The following is an 18,775-nucleotide window of genomic DNA, read 5'->3' as shown; positions in this document are numbered from 1 at the left end:
CAGGAAAGAAGGAAACAAAATCGTCTGAAATTGCTTTATTTAATTGTTAGCAATGAGCTGGGAATAGACAAAAATCAATACAATGCATTTTTTTGCCCCAGAGTATCCAGATATTCACATCAGAAGACACTTAAACCATATTAATTATAAAAATGATTCATTTAAATATTTCTTCTTTCCTAGAACAGTAACTGACTGGAACAACCTGCCACCCAATGTCGTTAATGCAGCCACCTATTCCGACTTTTGCGACGTTTTGTGTAAATGAGTGCACCATGAAATATTTGTGTCTATGTGTTTTCCACTCCTGCTACGACCTCGAAAGAGGTTAGCAGTATGAATAAACAAACAAAAAACAAAAAGACCCGAGATTGTGCCACGATCCATGGTACTTTACAGGAAGCACATGCTCCCACGTGCCGGGTGCACTGTCGTGGGCCCGCCACACTGGATATCTGCTCTAGCTTTATCCCATTAATCCCGACGTAGTATATGTCACCTCTGTCCCAAACATACTTTGATTAAAAACTCTGTCCGTCTGCAAACGGCCCAGGCGCAGGTTTTGGTGGTGCAGTCGCAGTTGGATGAGCAGCCTGGTGCAATGCAGTTAACACTCGCACTGTGCCTGTTGGTCCAATTAATCACGTGACTGTTTGTATCATGCGACTCTCTACTGGGCGGGTATGCCGTGTCATTCGCAACATGAGTTAACGTTATCCACAGAAGCCAAAGTTTTGGTTTTGGGTTCCGACCGTGTCTCGAGTGGGAGTGCACGAAAAATATGTAGGGTGATTTCAGATAAGATCGACCAAAGGATGGCTAGTCGACATTTTCAAATCAACTGATGTTTTTATATGTTATTGTCTAGTGTCTGGTATGAACGAATCCAAACTTAGTTTTGACTAGAAAAAATACTTGGGGACAGGAAAAATCGTAAGGCATGAGGTGGTGGACAGTTGCATTAACGCGCACTGATGGAGGGGGCCCGTTTGAGGGTGAATAACTAAAGCGATAACATTAGGAGAACTCTAATACGTTTTAGGCGCAAACTATGGGTATAGCTTGCTTGTAATATAAAGTAATCATATTTATTTAAAATTTATTTATTTTTCTAAAAATTGACAAACATGCCTGCTCGAACGACAAATGGCAAACTTTGGAGGTCTGTATCTCATGAAATAATTTAATCATTATGATATAATTTGCAGATATTATTCTACTAATATATACCTCATATTTAAAAAATAACTAAGGTATCTGTGTGATACAATAGTTAGGATATATTTAGTCAAACATGGAAAAAAAATCAAACAAAGGAAAATTCCGATGCAAATAAAAAAAAAACACCACCCTCGATTTTTTTTAAATTTAGGTAACCTGTTATACTCTATTTCGGCATTCATTTCCATTAAAAACATGTTGCATCATTTTATTGAGAAAGAAGATACAACTCCCCAAAGTAGGGTCCTTTTTCAAAGCTTACACTTAGCAGTGTTTTATACAAGAACTGACTCTGAGTTCCAGTTTCATGAAACCAACACACATCTTTTATATATTTTTATTCAGATGAGGCCAATGATAACTACAGAAATCGTTCACACACTTAAATTAAGGAGAAACTACTGTGTACAAAGAGGTATCATATTACGGACTAGTGATCCGAGAAAAGATCATGCAGCCATCGGCCACTAGGAACTTTGTTTACTTTATTCTCCTGCGACACTATATGCTATTCCCTCTTCCGCTCTACCTTCATCTCTCTCTCTCTCTCTCTCTCTCTCATATATATCCCTGATATATATCCAGAACAAAAACATGTTCAAGCATTCCCTTTCTGCGTGGTAGTGTTCTGTGGCTAGCAAATATCATTTCCTCGCTAAGCTCACGATTATGGCAAAATAGTTGCCGGAAACCGCAGACGACACTCGTCGCTAGTTCTGGAAAAACGGCCGATACAATCTTTTTTTCGCATTTCCCCGCTCGCTGTCAAGGACAAGGGGGTTCGCTTCAACCAGCAAAACATGGCCGCCGACGCCTGTTTACTGAGCAGTCATGCCTGTCGCCATCTCACTCGCTGGCGTCACGGGCGATAATATCAGGCACAAAGGGGCACACCAACCGGCAGCATTATCCCCAAATACTCGAGCCTCGCGTAAAAACATAGAGTGTAAACGCTGTCGCCATGTTATCGTAGTAAGACCGCCCGCCCCCCCCCCCCCCTCCCTTAAAGGGACACTGACAGGGTATTTATGCTCGCCGAGGTTTTTAGTTGTACGTGACATATGAGAGCTCAACTACCCAGAACAGAATTTGCGGCTCGAAATTCGGTTTCTTTCCGCCCGAAAACTGCCGATCAAGAACTGGCCGGTTCGAGTCTCGCTCACTCTCTTTTCCGCGGTCACGGGCCGTTTTCTAAGGTATCGATGCGACCACCAAATTTAATCAAAGTCGTAGGTCACTGAAGGCACACACTCAATATTAAAAATATAAAAAAATATAAAACCCATTTTTTGTGGCTTCTAAAAAGCTGCAAATACGTTGATTGAAAAAAAAGTTCCACAGACAACCGGAAGCATTCTGTGCGTGCGTCGTTTCGCGTATCGTGGGACTCGCAGGGACGGCGATGGCAGCGGACGACGGGCGTGGGACCTCTATTTCAGAACTGTCGTTCGCGGTACCGGCGAATTTTGTCTGCCTTTAAAAGAGAAATTTGGGACTGGTCAAAAGAATTGGTATTCATCCCGTACGACACGCCCGACCACCAAGCCGATTTGCACGAAGACGTCGCCGAGCCGTCGCTCCCTTCTCGTGGCTGAAGACATCGCTCGCGCAAACGTCAAGCGCGACGTGTCTACTTCGAGTGGAATATGCACGCGTACGATTTCTTTACTAGGTGAGAATGTCGCGAATGCGTGGTGCATCCCGACTTCGACCCGGGAGCGCTTTTGCTAGAGGAAAATCGGCAGCAAACTTTTCAACTTACAGTTTATCGGCTAAATTATTACTAAGGAAAGAGATACCCTATTTCGATATGCCCCAGTAGCTCAGTGGGAAAGACGTCCCCTTCACACGCGGTAGAGCCTGGTTCGATCCCTCGTGAAACCCTTTTTTTTTTTTTTTTTTTTCTCTAAATACTTTTGATGTCTACATTTCTTTTTTTTTTTTTTTTTTTTTTTTTACAATTATTACTGAAGAAACAAAAACAAAAAATAAGAAACAAATTTTGTGGACGACACGTCGCTGAATTAAATGGTATGGGATTTCCTTTTTGACACCTGCGAACTCAATGTAATCACTTTCCACAAAATGCAAGGAGCATATAAATCAGGTACCGTCCGCTTCCCGAGGTGCCCGTAAATGGTCTACAGGAATTGCAGCCAGCCATTGGTCCCGATCCCGTTGATCTTTCGGAAACTCTGTCGCACAATGCCACTTCTGTTTCGGACGCGGGACATGTGAGCCAGCTCTTCACGCAACATCTTGGGTGTATTCTTTTCGGAGCCGATCAAAATTCACCACGGGCACTCACTACTCATCTCCAACTCCTCAATGTACAAAACAACTCATCTTGGAGTACAGAACAACGAGCGGAACAAACATAATTGCAAAAGAATCCCACGGCGAGCAGTTCCCATACGCCGCATGTCGTCTGCTACCGGGAAGGAGAAAAAAAAAAAGAAAAAAAAAACACACGGTCGGGTGCAGCCACGTGACTTCCGCCACTCCACTCTCTTCTCTCCACTTCTCCGACCTCCGTCAGGTTTCGGTTTCGGTTTCGAGCAGTTGCGTCTTTTGGCTTTATTAAAAAAATACGGTACTCTGTTGCAAAATATTAATTGGGTAGTCCTCCGACACCATAATGAAGCGCCTGGCAAAAAATTAAAAATAAATATTGGGGGGTGTCAGTGTCCCTTTAAAGGGCAACTCCGGTCCATACTTTCGATTTTGGGATTATGGCTGTTTTTAGTGCAGTTAGCGCCCCTGAATTGCAAGGTGTAATTTTTTTCTCGTTATTGTGCGTAGTTTTAAAGATATCGACGTCTCAAAGTTTTGTTTGGGGCGCGGCCGACAAAACCGAAACTAGCCGCTCGAGGTTCCGGCAACACTGGAAATCAGCCGCTATGTGGACGTGCCGCCAAGATCGTTCTCGTTCAGGGAGTACGCAGTCCAAGCGGCGCCTACTTCTGTTGCGCTAGCCGTCTAAAGATAGAAGGTAAGCTGATTTTGTTTTAATTCTGTATACGTGGTAGTTATCCAGCATATGTAGCAAGAGTTAGTGCGTATACCCAAAAGCTAGCGACTGGAAAACCCGTCAACCCGTCAACTCGTTCGGTGGCGTACTCGGCGGCCGCCGCCGCGTGTGCGCTATGCCGTGCCGTACTCGGCGACTGGAAAACGAATGAACTCGTTCGGTGCCGTACTCGGCAGCTGGCGGCGTGCGTGCGGTCTCCCGCACTCGTCGCTAGGCCTAAATTGTCATCGGGGCTCCGTGGATGGAGCGGCGTTGCTCTACGCCGCGCTGCCAGTGACGTACAGTACTGGGGGCCCTCTCGCTTTCGCGCTGCGGGTCAGTCCCAGACACGAAGCTTTGAGGCTCTCCGGCGCGGGCCGCGACGCCCGAACAGACGTGTGCTAAGCTGTAGACGTCTGTTTTTTCGTTATGTTTTCCTCAGGCGCGTAAAAGCCGAATTTGTAAGCTACGACACTAATTCATCACATAAGTTCGTCCAGGTAGTGAATCCTTGTACAAATAATAAAAAAAAAAAAAAAAAAAGCTTGCCGCACTAAAAAATAAAAGTTTTTTGGGCAGTCATTTTCTTCTCAAGGCTAGCAAAAGTTTTTGTGGGTGATAAAGGAAAACAGAGAACGTTAGCAAGGTGAGAACACTTTCTTTCCCTTCCGCATTCCGACCCCCACCCACATTTTTTTTTATTGGAATACATAGGATTTTAAGTTTTCCTTCGTAACTTTTGACTAAGGCAAGTGTTTTTGTTGTTTTTTTGCATTTTTAAATATTATATTTACCTCCAGCCTAACTCGGGTAAATTAGAGAGTTGTAACTTACAAATCCGAACTTTCGCGATTTCTTTAAAGTCCCTTGTGGTATCCACAAGCGCAATGTTAATTAATACTGCTGCGTAACGGGTTCGAACGATTGGGAGGCGAATGTTTATATCGCATGAGCTTCACGAGCCGGCTGTTCGCTAGTAGTCGTTACGGACCTGAATACTACGCACGAGATTGCGTAGTAAACAAGCAGGGACGCAAAGCTGTTTTCCTTTTCATAACAAACTTCAGTGTTTGGAGCTAGTTAGTGGTTATACTCTAGATGCCCACCATTCCCCATTCAACAGACATTCAATGGAGCGTGAATGCTCAATCTTCAACACTGCACTTGACAATGACTTTTATTTATTGATCAAGATACTTTTATGATGTTTACCTTTTCTGTACATGTACGATGGGCAAAGAGCGACGGCACGGCATCCTTTTTAAGCCTCGACCCCTTCGCTGACAAGCCACAAGCAACCAACACCTGTGGGTTTCGTTCGTAACTCTCCGGCGAAAAATGATCGGAGCAGAGCATCGATCTGGGGGTCGGCGTCCAAGGCTTTCCAAAGTCCACTCGTCGAACAGCGTTCACCCACACCTTCTCCAATTTCCGATCCGTTGGAAACTTGTGAAAAAGCACCCCCGGGTTGCGCAGCGGGTTGTTTGAGCAGCCCACAGCGCTTTAAGTTGTACTTGGCATCTTTCGAGGAACAGCTGGGCAGTCTTGGGCGCACCGAGTTGCTCGCTAAAACGAGTCTAGGAGTCCTCACAAGCAAATAAACAAAAGGCTATACCGAAGCTACACGGGCTACAGGTAAAAGCAACGGCTAAACACGCAATCACAAGCCGAAGTAGCGGTGGTAGCGGCACAAACAAGCGTGCGCGACGGCTGCGCCGTGCGCCCGTCCGGAACGGAGGAAAAAAAGAGAACGATGTTGACATCACGGCCCAATGTTGCTTTAGCGATCGGCAACCCGCTGGCCGCCCGCTAAGGAGCAGCGGCACGCGGCGGGTCGCATTTTTTTTATGGGTATTAGTTGAGAATGCGGCGTCCCACGGACGTGAAATTTTGGCTGGGGTCGTATTTTGTGTCACTAAAGCGATACCAGTAATTTAATTCATTTTGAGTTTTGGCCGGAGTTGTCCTTTAACGGGGGACTGCAGTACGCGACGGCGTACTAACACAACGGCGACGATATCGACATCGCGGGCTCCGAATTTTCCCATAGTTCTACTCCACGGGCATTTCTCGAAACGCTTGATATTGTGTACGCCCCCCTGGAAGGATTTCAGGCGCGTAGTTAAGATAAGGCGGTTCTCCGCGGCAAAAGAAAGCAATTTCACAAAAGCAAGCGGCGGCGACGCGTGTGCGGTGAACGCTTGTAGTTTTGGTGTAGACAGGGTGTGTGTGTTCTCGTTGTTGACACCAGCCGGCGATAAGGCACTGCAGGCGGTAGCTCAGTACAGCAAAGGCTAATCCGAGTGACCATCAACGTAACCCCACCGCCAACCCCTCGCGAACCGGTCGCCGACATGGCTCAGGCTGTGTCATGAACCACGTGGTAGAAGCTCGGGTGCTTTCATATCAGCGCGTGGAGGGACGACAGTGCGATTCCGGAAAGTCTTTTTCGAAGGCCGCTGACCACAATTTTTTGTCTGGAGACTTTCCCTCTTTCTTCCTTTGACGTGGATCAAGCTTTGCCGACAGCCTCAGTTGTGACCTCTCTTTTCAAATGTACGCTTGCAGTGAGTGAGCTCCTCAGCCTCGGACTTGTCACTTGTGCACCCAGTAGTTCTTTCACTTGGCAATTATATGCCATCAGTTGGGGTTTAATTTCTATTATTTATGTATACATTATGAAGACGTCCTGGAGCTCCGAACGAGTGTTTTGTGCAGATTACTTTTGCAAACACAAAAAGACTATACCAAAGCAGCGGAATTTTCGAAGTGTTGGCGAGTTGGACCTAAACTCGTTGAAGCAAATTCTTCCGCCTGACTGTTCCACCAAAGTGAGTGCGACGGACTACCTGTGCTACCATTGCTTCATGCACCTCACTAAGGAGATCTCGATGCGAAGCTCAGAGCAGTGCCCTGACATATTTGTGCCAGCTGAAGAAGCAATTGAAGATCTAAATCGCAGCATACTACCTACAGATGTGTCGCCGCTGAGACAACCAAGCGTCGTAAGAAGTCGGGACAGGCCTGCCTATGTCAAGAGAAAGCAGACAGAACTGGAGCAGGTTGCTGTCAAGAACATACGCTCAAGGCTACGTATTGCGTACGACAGGGACGCACCATCGGGGTCGTCCGAACCAACATGCTCCACATGCACTGAGTGGGTGGACAACTTTCGACAGGCCTTTGAAACCGTCACCTCTCTCCGGGAACGTTGTCAACTGCTTACACTCCTGCCGTCAACACTGACGAAGAATGAGGTTCAAAAGATGATTCCACAGGCCTCAATGTACCTCATCAGTAAATCCCGAAAACTCAAGGAAAAGCATGGCGTGTGGTATGAGCCGGATCCTTACACGAGGTGCAAGGTGAGCCCTGAGAACCTGTCTGCTGCCCTAGAGTACTTCACGAAAGACAAGCTACAATGTTCGCGCCAAAGTCCCAACCAGAAGGACGTCATCTCTGTCATGCTCAACGGAGAGAAAACGTTCGTGCCAAAGCGCTTCATGACACGCTCAATACGAGAGGCCTTCCGTATATACAAAGACAAGCATCCCGATTCCGGCGTTGGGCTAACGAAATTTTATTCGTTGCGCCCTAGATGGGTCCAATGTATTCCACACCAGGAAGTGTGCGTTTGTGTGCGCTGCGCCAATTATTATCTTTGTATTGCCGCTCTAGAGAACGTTACAGGCTCAACATTCAACACTGGTGAAATGAACTCGGCATTTCTGTGCGACCCAGCAACAGAACTGTGCCTTCAAGGAGACTGTGATCACTGCCCAAAAGGCCAGTTTCTTACACTCCAGGAACTTGATATCCCGGAGGATGAAGAGATTGTGCTTGCAACATGGGAGTCCGGCAACCTTGTGAAAAAAACTTTGGAACCTGAGACTTTCCTAAAAGTCATCCAAGTGACGGTTGGAAGTTGGGTACTTCACAACCATATCCGGCAAACGCAAGGTAAAGCGATCTACGATGAAAAACAGTGCATGCAACGCGAGAGCATTGTCTTTCATTTTGACTTTGCTGAAAACTGGACCATCGTGCTTCCTGACGAAGTGCAAGCATATCACTGGAAAAAAAAAACAAGTTTCGATATTTACATGTGTAGTGACGACAAGAAAATCTACAAACAGCTTTGCCATCATCAGTGAGGACCTGTGTCACGACGCCGCTCACGCTTGCTTGGCTCTAGAAAAAGTGAAGGAGTGGGTTGAAGACAATGTTGCGGTATACTCGTACGTGACGTACGCAAGTTACGGCGCCGCCAGTCATTTCAAGAATCGCTACCAGCTTCACCAATTTGCAAAGGACGATTGCCCACAAGCCCAGTGGTTATTTTCTGCATCTGGACATGGGAAAAATGCATGTGATGGAGTTGGCGGACTCGTGAAGCACCAGGCCACGCTAAACGACCTGAGAGAACGTTCAGTAAGCGCAATTCAGACGGCCAGGACAATGGTGAGCGTTCTATCAAAGAAACTGAAAGGCGTGCATCTTGTATATCTGGACGAAAATGAGGTTGTTCGGTATCGTGAACAAAAAAAAGAAGAGTGGCTGACGGTGCGCGCCTTCCCTGGCATTCAGTCTTGGCACGCGTGGCGGCTCAGCAAGTCATCAACAGAAGGGACCTGTGACGTATATGTAGCACGGACAGTCGGATCTGCTTGGAAGCAACTTTATTAAATGGGTACAGCGAGGAAAACCTTAGAGTAAAGTGCCGAATTTGATTTCCCAAGGACTGCTCATTTTGAATGCAGGGACATCTTATTTATCACATTTTTCTTCACGGGGTATTTAACCAACTGTTTTTGTTGGTGGTTACTAATAATTTTTATCTGATCACTATAAAAAAAATCCCAAAATGTTATCCTCGAGCAGGATAAAATATATTGGCTTGCCACGATTCATTCATACACCGAGAGCATCGAAGCTGCTCCAGTTAGGCACTATGGCATCCGTCACCTGAAATTGTTTGTAATCGTAAATACACAGCCAACCTAAATATCTTACTATTATATCTTTGTTTTTGTGTGTGGAAGTAAAGTTATTTATTTTACTCTAGATGTAAAATATACCGGAAAGTACAACTTCACACTGCATCATCTTTTCTCAAATCATTAGTCTCTAATATGATACCACTTTGTACGCTTATGTAAAATGCTGTATATAGTTTCCCCTCCCTTTTACTGTGTGACCGATCGCTCTTTTTATCAATGACCTCATCTGAATAAATGTATATAAAAGATTTGTGCAAGTTTCATGAAACTGGAACTCAGAGTCACTTCTTGTATAGGACACTGCTAAGTGTAGGCTTTGAAAAAGGACCCTACTTTGGGGAGTTGTTTCTTCTTTCACAGTGCAATGATGCAACATGTTTTTAATAGAAATGAATGCCGAAATAGAGTATAACAGGGTACCCAAATTTTAAAAATATCGAAGGTGGAGTTTTTTTTTTATTCGCATTGGAATTTTTCTTTGTTTGATTTTTTTCCCATGTTTGCCTAAATATATTGTAACTATTGTGTCACTCAGATACCTTATTTATTTTTTCAATAATAGCCATATATTAGTAAAATAATGTCTGCAAGTTATGTAATAATGATTAAATTATTTCATGAGATACAGATTTCCAAAGTTTGCCATTTGTCGTTTGAGCAGGCATGTTTGGCAATTTTTAGAAAGCTAAATGAATTTTTAATAAATATTGTTACTTTATATTACAAGCAAGTTGTACCCATAGTTTGTTTGTAAAAAGTTTTAAAATTCTCCTAATTTTATTGTTTTAATTATTCACTTTCAAACTTGCCCCCTCCATCAGTGCGCGTTATTGCAACTGTCCACCTCTCCCTACCTTACGATTTTTCTTGTCTCCAAATTTTTTTTCTGGTCAAAACTAAGTGTGGATTCGTTTATACCAGACACTAGACAATGTCATATAAAAACATCAGTTGATTTAAAAATGTCGACCAGCCACCCTTTGGTCGATCTTATCTGAAATCACCCTGTAACCTTTTGGGACACAAATGATCTAGAACCAGTCGTCGGTACTCCTCAATATGAAATGAATATTTGCCAATATTTTAGGAAAACAGACGGGTGCGCCACGTCCAAACAGAGCGACACGCCTCTTTTCCTGAGATATCTGAGAAAAAGGAGCGTGTCACCATGCTCGGTTGCATTTGTCACAAAGGATAAAGGCCACAGACGACCATAATTTTTAGTATCTTAAGACACCTGGGGTGATCGGAGAAATCTGACTAACAACAGATACTTTATAAACATGGACGTTTTGGGAGTTTGGGAGGCAGCTTCCCTTCTTCACATTTTCCCAAACTCTACCGCTTATTGTGTATTCCCACAATGAACCTTGTCCCCGAGGGGATGACTAAAAGTCATTGAGCTTCGAGCTCACGTGTGTCGTATCACAGGTGTTCGCTAATCCCCCGAGTTTGCGGGCAGCCGAGGAGAATCCGCGACCGGCTCGTCCAGTCAAATCGACCGTGACCCTTCCCATGGGGAACGATTAGGTTGAACGGCAATGAGGCGTAGGGTCCCCGCAGACTCCATGGTGCGAATGCTCGTTTGCATTTTCTGCACCGCCTTCTCCTTTGAAGGTGAAGATATCTCGTGCGAACGCAAGATTAGGGTGCCATAAAAAGGCAAATTCGAAAACTGCTTTGGTGCTCCTTTAAAGCCCCCTCGCCCAAAAAAGAAGACGGAAAGCGGTATTTTTAAAAGAAAAACTGCCGGAGTCGTCCGCTCGCTTTCTAGCCGCCACCGGCGCGAGCGAGAGTATCCGGCAGAACCCCACCTTGGAGAAGTAGCCGACGACGTGGCAGCCCTCCGCATCTGCCTCCGTCATGACGTAGAAGAGGAAGGGCTCCACGTCGAAGTAGAGTGTCTTGTGGTCCAGGAACAGCTTGGCCAGCAGGCACAGGTTCTGGCAGTACGCCTGCGAAAGGGCGGCCGACAGGACTCGTCTTAAACAACAGTTGCAGCAGTGAGTTTTTGCTACGGTGCCTTCAAAGCGTCTCCGACAGACGCACTTGGCGTCCGCCCGTACATCCAGAGTGGTCCCGAACGCAAAATAGACGTGCCAGATTTCGAAGAATGTTGGCAACTATCGGGCATCGTATTGTTAACAAAGGGCAAAAGCCAGGAGGATAGAGATAGGAGCAGAGCCCGGCAAATCGTTGGCCGACGGTTGCGAGAACGAGAGCGACGGAAGAGGGGAAAAGGAAGGCGGATGAAACATTAGGTACTTTCGTTTCGGCATGATAAAGTTGTTGGAATGTTCGTCCACTCAAATTCTTTTTGGTGCTTCGTCACAAAATAAAGCCGAAAAGACTGAGCACCGACCTTGCAAGCGGTATTTTCCAGATTCCTCGCTTTTCTTAAACGAGCTGTGCAACAATCTCAGGGCTTTGCTTAAATTATTGTGGAAGTTGATGCCTGACACTTCTCAAGTGAACTACAAAAAACAGATTTTGCCTGGATACCCTAGTTTTTATTTAAATAAATGAAAAAGATCCAGGTTTTTGCCGCCTCTCAACTCGTACGTCGTCTTCCGGGTCACGTGCGCAGTGACGTCGATGGGGTAGGCACGAGGTTCCGGAAAAGTTCTCTCTTTAGAGCCATCAGTGAGCAGCGAGAACTCCTCCGTTCGCGACCGCGTGACCACGTGCTGGCGGGCGCCGCGCGAACAATATAGTGAAAGGAGGAAAGTCTCATCCGGGTCCGGCCATACCCGTCCGGCTCTCTCAAGGAGGTTAGGCTCTCTCCCCCTACGGCTTCTGGCGGCTGTTCACGATAGCAGATGGAGCTGATAGTTTTGTGGACCTAGGATAGATGGCGCCACTAATACTCCGTATAATAACAGTTTTGTCGATGATACGAGGTTTTTGATGCATTTATATATATGTTAGAACGACAAGATTTATAGAAAAGTTACCTTATATTGAGCAGGTATTCGCACAACTTGCTATCTTTCTACAAGATTCCCCAGTGACGTCACGCCGCGTGTTTCTCATGACCGCCGCTCGCGGCTGCAGGTCGGGGAATATTCTAAGTTTTGCCTCGCTATTACGCGGCGGAATCGCAACATTTCGATGAAAGGAGGTCTGTTTTCTGTCATTAGTGACAAGGTGAACAATATCAAAAGCAGAAGATGCCAATTCTTTCAACGTTAAAATCATTGCACAGCTCCTTTAAAGTCTTGACAGTAGTATAGGCCCGCTGGCGCCCTCGACGTCGGCCTCTACTCTCTGCCGCTCCGAAGCAGCCGAAATGCACGGGAAGGTGGCGGACGTCTTCCTCTAGATTTGTCGAGCGAACTCCGTGGCGGAAGCCAGCCTACCTTGTTCTTTGCCCCATCCACTTCGAAGAAGGAGACGCTGCCCTTGCGGTAGATCTCGTCACCGGGTGGATGGCGCCAAACGCACTTGGCCTGGGGGGCAAGGCAACACTCTCAATGGCAGGAGGCCCCACGGCACGCCATGAGCGCACTTCCCCAGCACAGGACGCCGTTCATGCGCCGCACGAACGGTGTCCCATGCACCGTTCATGTGGCGCATGAACGGGACACGGGATGTCTGACGACGAAGAACCCGACACAAGCAAGCAAAGCATGCACAGTCAACAAGAAAGGGGTGAAACAACGTGGGAATGTGGACAGCACAAGGTGGCTCTCCACCTTCCTGAATGTTTTCACTACTATCACACTGTGGAGAACTACTGAAGAGGACTGGAAGACCTGAAGTCCTGGTTAAAAGCAAGTTTCTTTGCCTGGAAATTAAAAAATGCTTTTGTCCGATTTTAATGCAAATTGCCTGTTCAAAAAGTTTTGCCGATGTTCCTTTAAACAAAAAAAAGAGTAGGCAACAGGTTAAGCATTATTTCAGTAAATCTGAGCCTCCCATTGATGTGTGAGCCAAACATGTGCATTATCGCTTACACAGCTCGTAGGCTAGTTTACTGCTTTTCCCATTTTATACCAAGACCCAGAGAGGTTCCTCGGCTAATCGTTCCACCGGGTTGTCAAGTGTGAGATCCCCTCGACGCTTACAGTGTGCCTGCGCAGGATGGTGTGGCTGTTCATGTACTTGAGGCAGAACTCGCACAGGTAGAGCTTGGCCAGGCACTGGTACTCCTCTGGGTACGGGGAGCTGTACCAGACGTCCATCTCATAGCGCCCCATCTCCAAGGTCCGGATGCCCCCCGTGCGCTGCCAGCGCAGGGACGCCCGCTGGTCCTCCTGGGAGCGGGCACGCACAGGTCCGTCCTCAGGCCCGGTGCTCGCTCAACACGGGCAAAGGCGCCGGCAAAATGCGGATGCCATACCGACAAAAACACCAATGCGGTGTGGCTAGAGCTAACGAGGACCGATAAAACGCCAACATACGCACTAATAAAGCTCAAATGAATTGCCAATAAAGCTTGAACATGCATAAAGCAGAGATGCACGCAGGCAGTGCGACAAAAACCCACAGATTGGGTGCAGATAAAGCTAGAATAAAGCGCCAATGCGGCTGGAGCTCCATTTAACTACCGATAGCATGCGAGATAAAGCGCAAATAAAGAGATGATTATCTGCTAGTTTTGTAAGGGATGATGAGAGGAACAGCTTGTACAGCGTTTATGCGGTGTTAGGTCAGCTAACTCGATGCTAAACGAGCGCCGACATCGCACAACACGCTAGAACCGTCTTTTACGGGCTCAAGGGTCAAGGAGATGATGAGCAAGACCCACCATCTCTTCGGCAGCCCTGGCCTGGGCCTCCCTGAACATGTCCAGGTCGTAGAACGGTGTCAGGTTGGACAGGTCTGGCTCTCGGTCGGCGTTCCTGGCATGGATCAAAGAGGGTGACGTCCGACCGCCCGGGAGATATTTTTGTGGTAAGAGGGCCAACACCACAAATGAGAGGTCCACAAAGCTATCAGACCCCTCAACTCTCATCACCATCATATGGCGCCCCTACCAGTTTCCTCTCGTTGATCCAAGGGGCTGAAACCATCGTTCCCATTATCGAGATACTTTGTGCAGCATTCGAAAAGCTAAATTATAAAACAAATGTATTTCAAAATCATTTTTAAGAACTCTAACCCTGGTTCTCCTTGAAGCAAAAAAAAAAAAAAAAAGAAGTCAAGATCACTTTGAGATTTTGCAAGGACTCTAGGTTTTAAGCGGGTTCATATCTGCGCGGAACCTTCAAACAAAATTTTTTGAGAGTAGAGTTTCAGAGTGGGCGATGTGCACGCAGTCCGGGGCAATGTTGATAAACACTCACTGTCCGTAGTTCCTTGCCAGAACGAGCGTCCGGCATATTCCCCCGGAAAACCTCGCGAAGCGAACGCTTCTCTTTTCGACTCCACTAACTCGAGGGCCTGCGGCAACCTCGGCACTCCAAGCTCGGTTGTCACTCCCACGTTTCGTGCTTCGGATGCAGACAACAAATCCTAGATGCCAAAGATCTACCGCACTTGCTCCAATGCGCATCGACCTTTCTAACTTTACAAAATGGTCAATTCGTTTCCAAGTACGGACAAACAAGGTGGAAAATTGCACCAGTTGATTAGTACTCGACATGGTGATAAAAACTCCCTTTTTTAAGCGCAGCTTTCCTGCCCTGCATCGGACAAACTTCAACCTTAGTTCTGTCAAAGAGGGTAAGGTTTGTCTCGGACGGAAGAGCCGAGAGGGTGGAGAGAGTGGAGAGAAGGCTGTGCTCACTGCCCCGCCCTCGACCTTGTCCGGGGAGAGGTCTTCTCTCTGCGCTGCTCCATCAGCCGCTGCAGCTTCTCCTTCTGCTCGGGAGTCTGGCCCTGCACACGCACGCACGGTGGAGTCAGTCGGAGACGTAAGGGGAATCGGGAAAGAATGTGGACATTAAAATCCCACCTGCCCCAAAAAACAATTGTGAGAACTTTGATTTACTAAAAATTGAGATATGCGCATGTTAAGCTGTCAAGCACCTCTCTGCAGAGTACCCTCATGTGAAATTGGATCCAGAAATATCTAAAAATCACTTTTATTAAAGAACCTCTGACCATGCAAAAGTAGAAGTAGACTCAACTTCTGATCTATTTTTTACCAGTTTCATGCTTTGCGGCATCGGACTATGACTTACGGAGGACTTTCAAACAATAGTCTTGTCCCAACAGTAAGCCTGGAATGTTGGATTTCAATAAAATAGACCTACATGGTGGTGCTATCAGTTTTACTATAGACCTTTTTACTGTCTACAAACATGAACCGCTTGCGTTCCAAGCGACTTCTGGTTGCTCTGTCTTTGCAAGCCTGTCGAGCTTGCTTATGTCACCAGTGCTAAAAAGTAGGGTTGTGCGAATATTCGGAATTTCGAATAGTAGTTCCGAATAATACACTATTCGATATTCGCTTCGAGAAGAACTGCACTATTCGCGTTTTTCGAAGTGTTGATTGCGGCGTGTTGGCCCCGTTGAGTCGCTTCTTGCCACGCACCGGTGCGCTGCGGAGAAGCAATACCCGCGAAGGCGAGCTCCGCGGGTGTTACTTCTCCGCAGTGCACTGGTGCTTGGTAAGAAGCGCACTCAACGGGGCCAACCCGCCGCGATAAACACTTGGAAAAGTATGAATATCGGAATTGCGTGCTTGGAAGTAAAGCATACATTCAAAGCGGGAAGGTGGGCCTGTGCCGACTGTATGTGAAAATAAATTAAAACTTTGTGAATGTGTATATCTACATTGCAGTAAAAGTTTTAAAATTAAACTGTTATGCAGGTGTATACTATGTTAGGCAGAGATGCCCTCACAACCTGCATTCATCATGCACGATTCATTCTTTTGAACTCAAGATTAAATAAAGAATATTTTATATAGCAAGATTTGTAAATTAACACTATTGGGTATAGTTGGCCATCTCTACAGGATTTATTTTATGTCAAATCTGTCGTTTACTTGCCATCCGAGGACACCAGACCTTCTGAGATCACAGTTCATAAATATAGAAGATTAAACTTAGCTTATAAATGAACAAGTGGAAAACCTTCACAAGTTCAGCTGGGTTTTCGTCTAAGCATTATGCAATGGTAGTGAAAGGCGTGGAAAAACTATTCGATATTCGAATCGAAAATATTCGGCCAAAACCACTATTCGCTTCGAATTCGCTTCGAACTCAAAATCCACTATTCGCACAAGACTACTAAAAAGCATAAATGCCACATGGACAACAAAGTTAGAGATTTATCGAGAGTTTTTGGCTGCAGAATTTAACGTCTCGGGGGAGACAAATTGGTTTGCAAGAATATTTGAAAAATTTCAGAACAGATCTCACGCTTCTTTGGTTTTTTGGCACTCACATGGAAAATTGGTAGTTAAACGTTCCATTGACATATCAAGCAGCAGTGTTAAGGTGGGCTTTGTTCATTCTTTCAATGAACTGAAAGTTTTCTAGGAAGTGAACGACTGGGACACCGCCTGGTGGCATTTTCCAAGGAAAGGGTCTGTCTATGTAGCAATTTGATAAATTGCAATTAGGGGGCTAGAGGAAAAATTGTTTTTATTATTATTTACAATAACTAAATGAAATTTTCACAGTTTATAGTGTTCATTCTCCTCTTTATAAATCTGGTGTTAGATTTCATGTAACTTGTTTTTTATGTTCTGAATAAAATATACATGCAGAAAAAAACCATGTTATTGCACACACGTGGGGCATGGCAAACACACATGAGCTTCCAACTATCGAGAGTCGACTCTATTCCACTTGTTTTCATTCAATAACTCTGGATCTGGCACAGGTAGCATGCAGAAACTAACTAGATTTGAAATGAGCACCCAAAAATATACCCACATTGTACATTGCATTGAAATCAAATCATAAACAAGAAAAACATTTTACATCCATCTTTCTCTCAATGTATGATTACCCGAGTTGAAATAACCCAATTAACTCGCAAACAGTTATATTTTTTATGAATGTAGCCAAACTTGGCATAAACTTTTTCTTGCGCCACATTGGGTCGAGGCGTTGGAGCACAGTTTGCGCAGTGCTCGAACGCTGCCGAAGCTACTTGCACGAGCGTGAGGGTTCGTTCGGCGCCCCCCTTGCACGAGAGCATGCGCAAAGGAGACGTGCGACGTCCTTTCACAGTACCGTAAAAGCTACACTAGCCTCGACAATATACCACGAAAGTGGTAAGGCCAAGTATAGTTAAAATTACCCAGGCAGAGTAATAAAGCCACTCCCAACAATTTTCGCTTTGGGCGAGGTTCAAACCGCTTCCTCGTACCAGCACCGCTAATGCTGCCTTTAGGCAGAGCAATAGCTCTCTGCGGTGCAGAGCACACTCGGGCGGTGTCAAACACTCTGTCCACAGAAATTGGGCATGTTTGGCACGACAACAATTCAGGCACCCCTCAGCAGTCATTTGACGCCTCTCAGCGCTGGTATAACAGTGCACTGGGCCCCGCATGCCACTCACAGCCTTCTTCAGCGACAGCCTGCTGTACTGCTGTTGGCGCTCGGCCTTCTTCCTTGTCCTTGCCTTGCACTGCTCCTGTGGGACGCAAGAGGAAATACTTCAAAGGTTGTGACGGTTTTTGGCGTATGAGTTGCGAGACTATCATTGAGTGTCACAACGTGAATGTGGAGGGGGGGGGGGGAGTCTATTTTGGTACTATACTGTAAATACGGGTGTAATGGACAGCCACACTCATGTAATAGCCACAACCCCTAACTTCAAGAAGAAAAGGCTGGAAAAAATATTTTAAAGTATTACCCGTGAATAGGCCAGACTCGTGAGTTTGGAAGGCTGAAAGTGCCATCTGCCTTGGACTGCAAGGACTTGTAGAACAATCCTTCAACTCCTTTCGCCGAATGGCGCACAAACATTTTGCGCCTCTCCCTCCCTCCCCCTTCCTGTTTTCACGTCGAGTTCTTTTGTTTGCAACTCATCTGTCATATTAGTGTGTGCATTTTTGCACTCAGAATCAGAGCCAGCTTTTTAGTTTCCACTTTTGCAGCTGTTGCCTACCTCAGCCCCCATGATGGGCAAGTACGCCAGGTATACAGCCCACTTTAAACTAAAAGTTGCATTCACCAAAGAAAACGGCAAGAGAGCTGCCGGACAAAAGTTTGGCATTGATGGAAATTGTGTGTGTCGTTTGTGTCGTCAAGAAGAATCATTGAGGAAGACGGAGAAATGAAAGCGTGCTTTTTGAGTCAAGCAAACTATGTTCCCCGAAGTAGAAGATCTACAGAGTCTGATCGAAAAAGGTGACTTTTTAGCTTGCATAAATAAACTAGGCTTTGCAGAAAGCTGCAAGTTAGCCAGAGTGTGATGCAAGAAATTTAAGCCAGGATGAGAAAGTTTGAGAGCATGAACTTATGTGGATCGAAAGTTAAAAGAAAATAAGGACTGATCTCTACAAGCAGACGACAACGCCGGGGAAAAGTGGAACAATCGCGTCTGCTTTGCATCGCATCACATAGGACGTTTTATGATATATTAAGAACCTGTCGATTCGCTTTCAGACAACCACGTGTCAGTGGCTACCAAAGGA

The 18,775-nt window shown here is 45.9% G+C and overlaps 1 protein-coding gene across 2 annotated transcripts in view; it reads right to left on the bottom strand.

Annotated features, from left to right (window-relative positions):
- Positions 1–18,775, bottom strand: part of LOC8041674 (histone acetyltransferase KAT7) — a 48,215-nt gene that overhangs the window by 8,449 nt on the left and 20,991 nt on the right. For both annotated transcript variants that reach the window (XM_029976628.3, XM_029976629.4), the window contains 6 exons: positions 17,695–17,769; positions 14,963–15,054; positions 13,982–14,075; positions 13,299–13,487; positions 12,591–12,680; positions 11,046–11,186 (listed from right to left, as the gene is read on the bottom strand). In XM_029976628.3, coding sequence (XP_029832488.2) covers positions 11,046–11,186; positions 12,591–12,680; positions 13,299–13,487; positions 13,982–14,075; positions 14,963–15,054; positions 17,695–17,769 — 681 coding nt within the window. The remainder of the gene's footprint in view (positions 1–11,045; positions 11,187–12,590; positions 12,681–13,298; positions 13,488–13,981; positions 14,076–14,962; positions 15,055–17,694; positions 17,770–18,775) is intronic.

The sequence above is a fragment of the Ixodes scapularis genome, unplaced genomic scaffold (genome assembly GCF_016920785.2).
Source record: "Ixodes scapularis isolate PalLabHiFi unplaced genomic scaffold, ASM1692078v2 PGA_scaffold0__279_contigs__length_252992795, whole genome shotgun sequence".
NCBI classification, from domain to species: Eukaryota; Metazoa; Arthropoda; class Arachnida; order Ixodida; family Ixodidae; genus Ixodes; species Ixodes scapularis.
The sequence above is the reverse complement of the archived record's forward strand: the minus strand, read 5'-3'. Positions and strand labels throughout refer to the sequence as shown.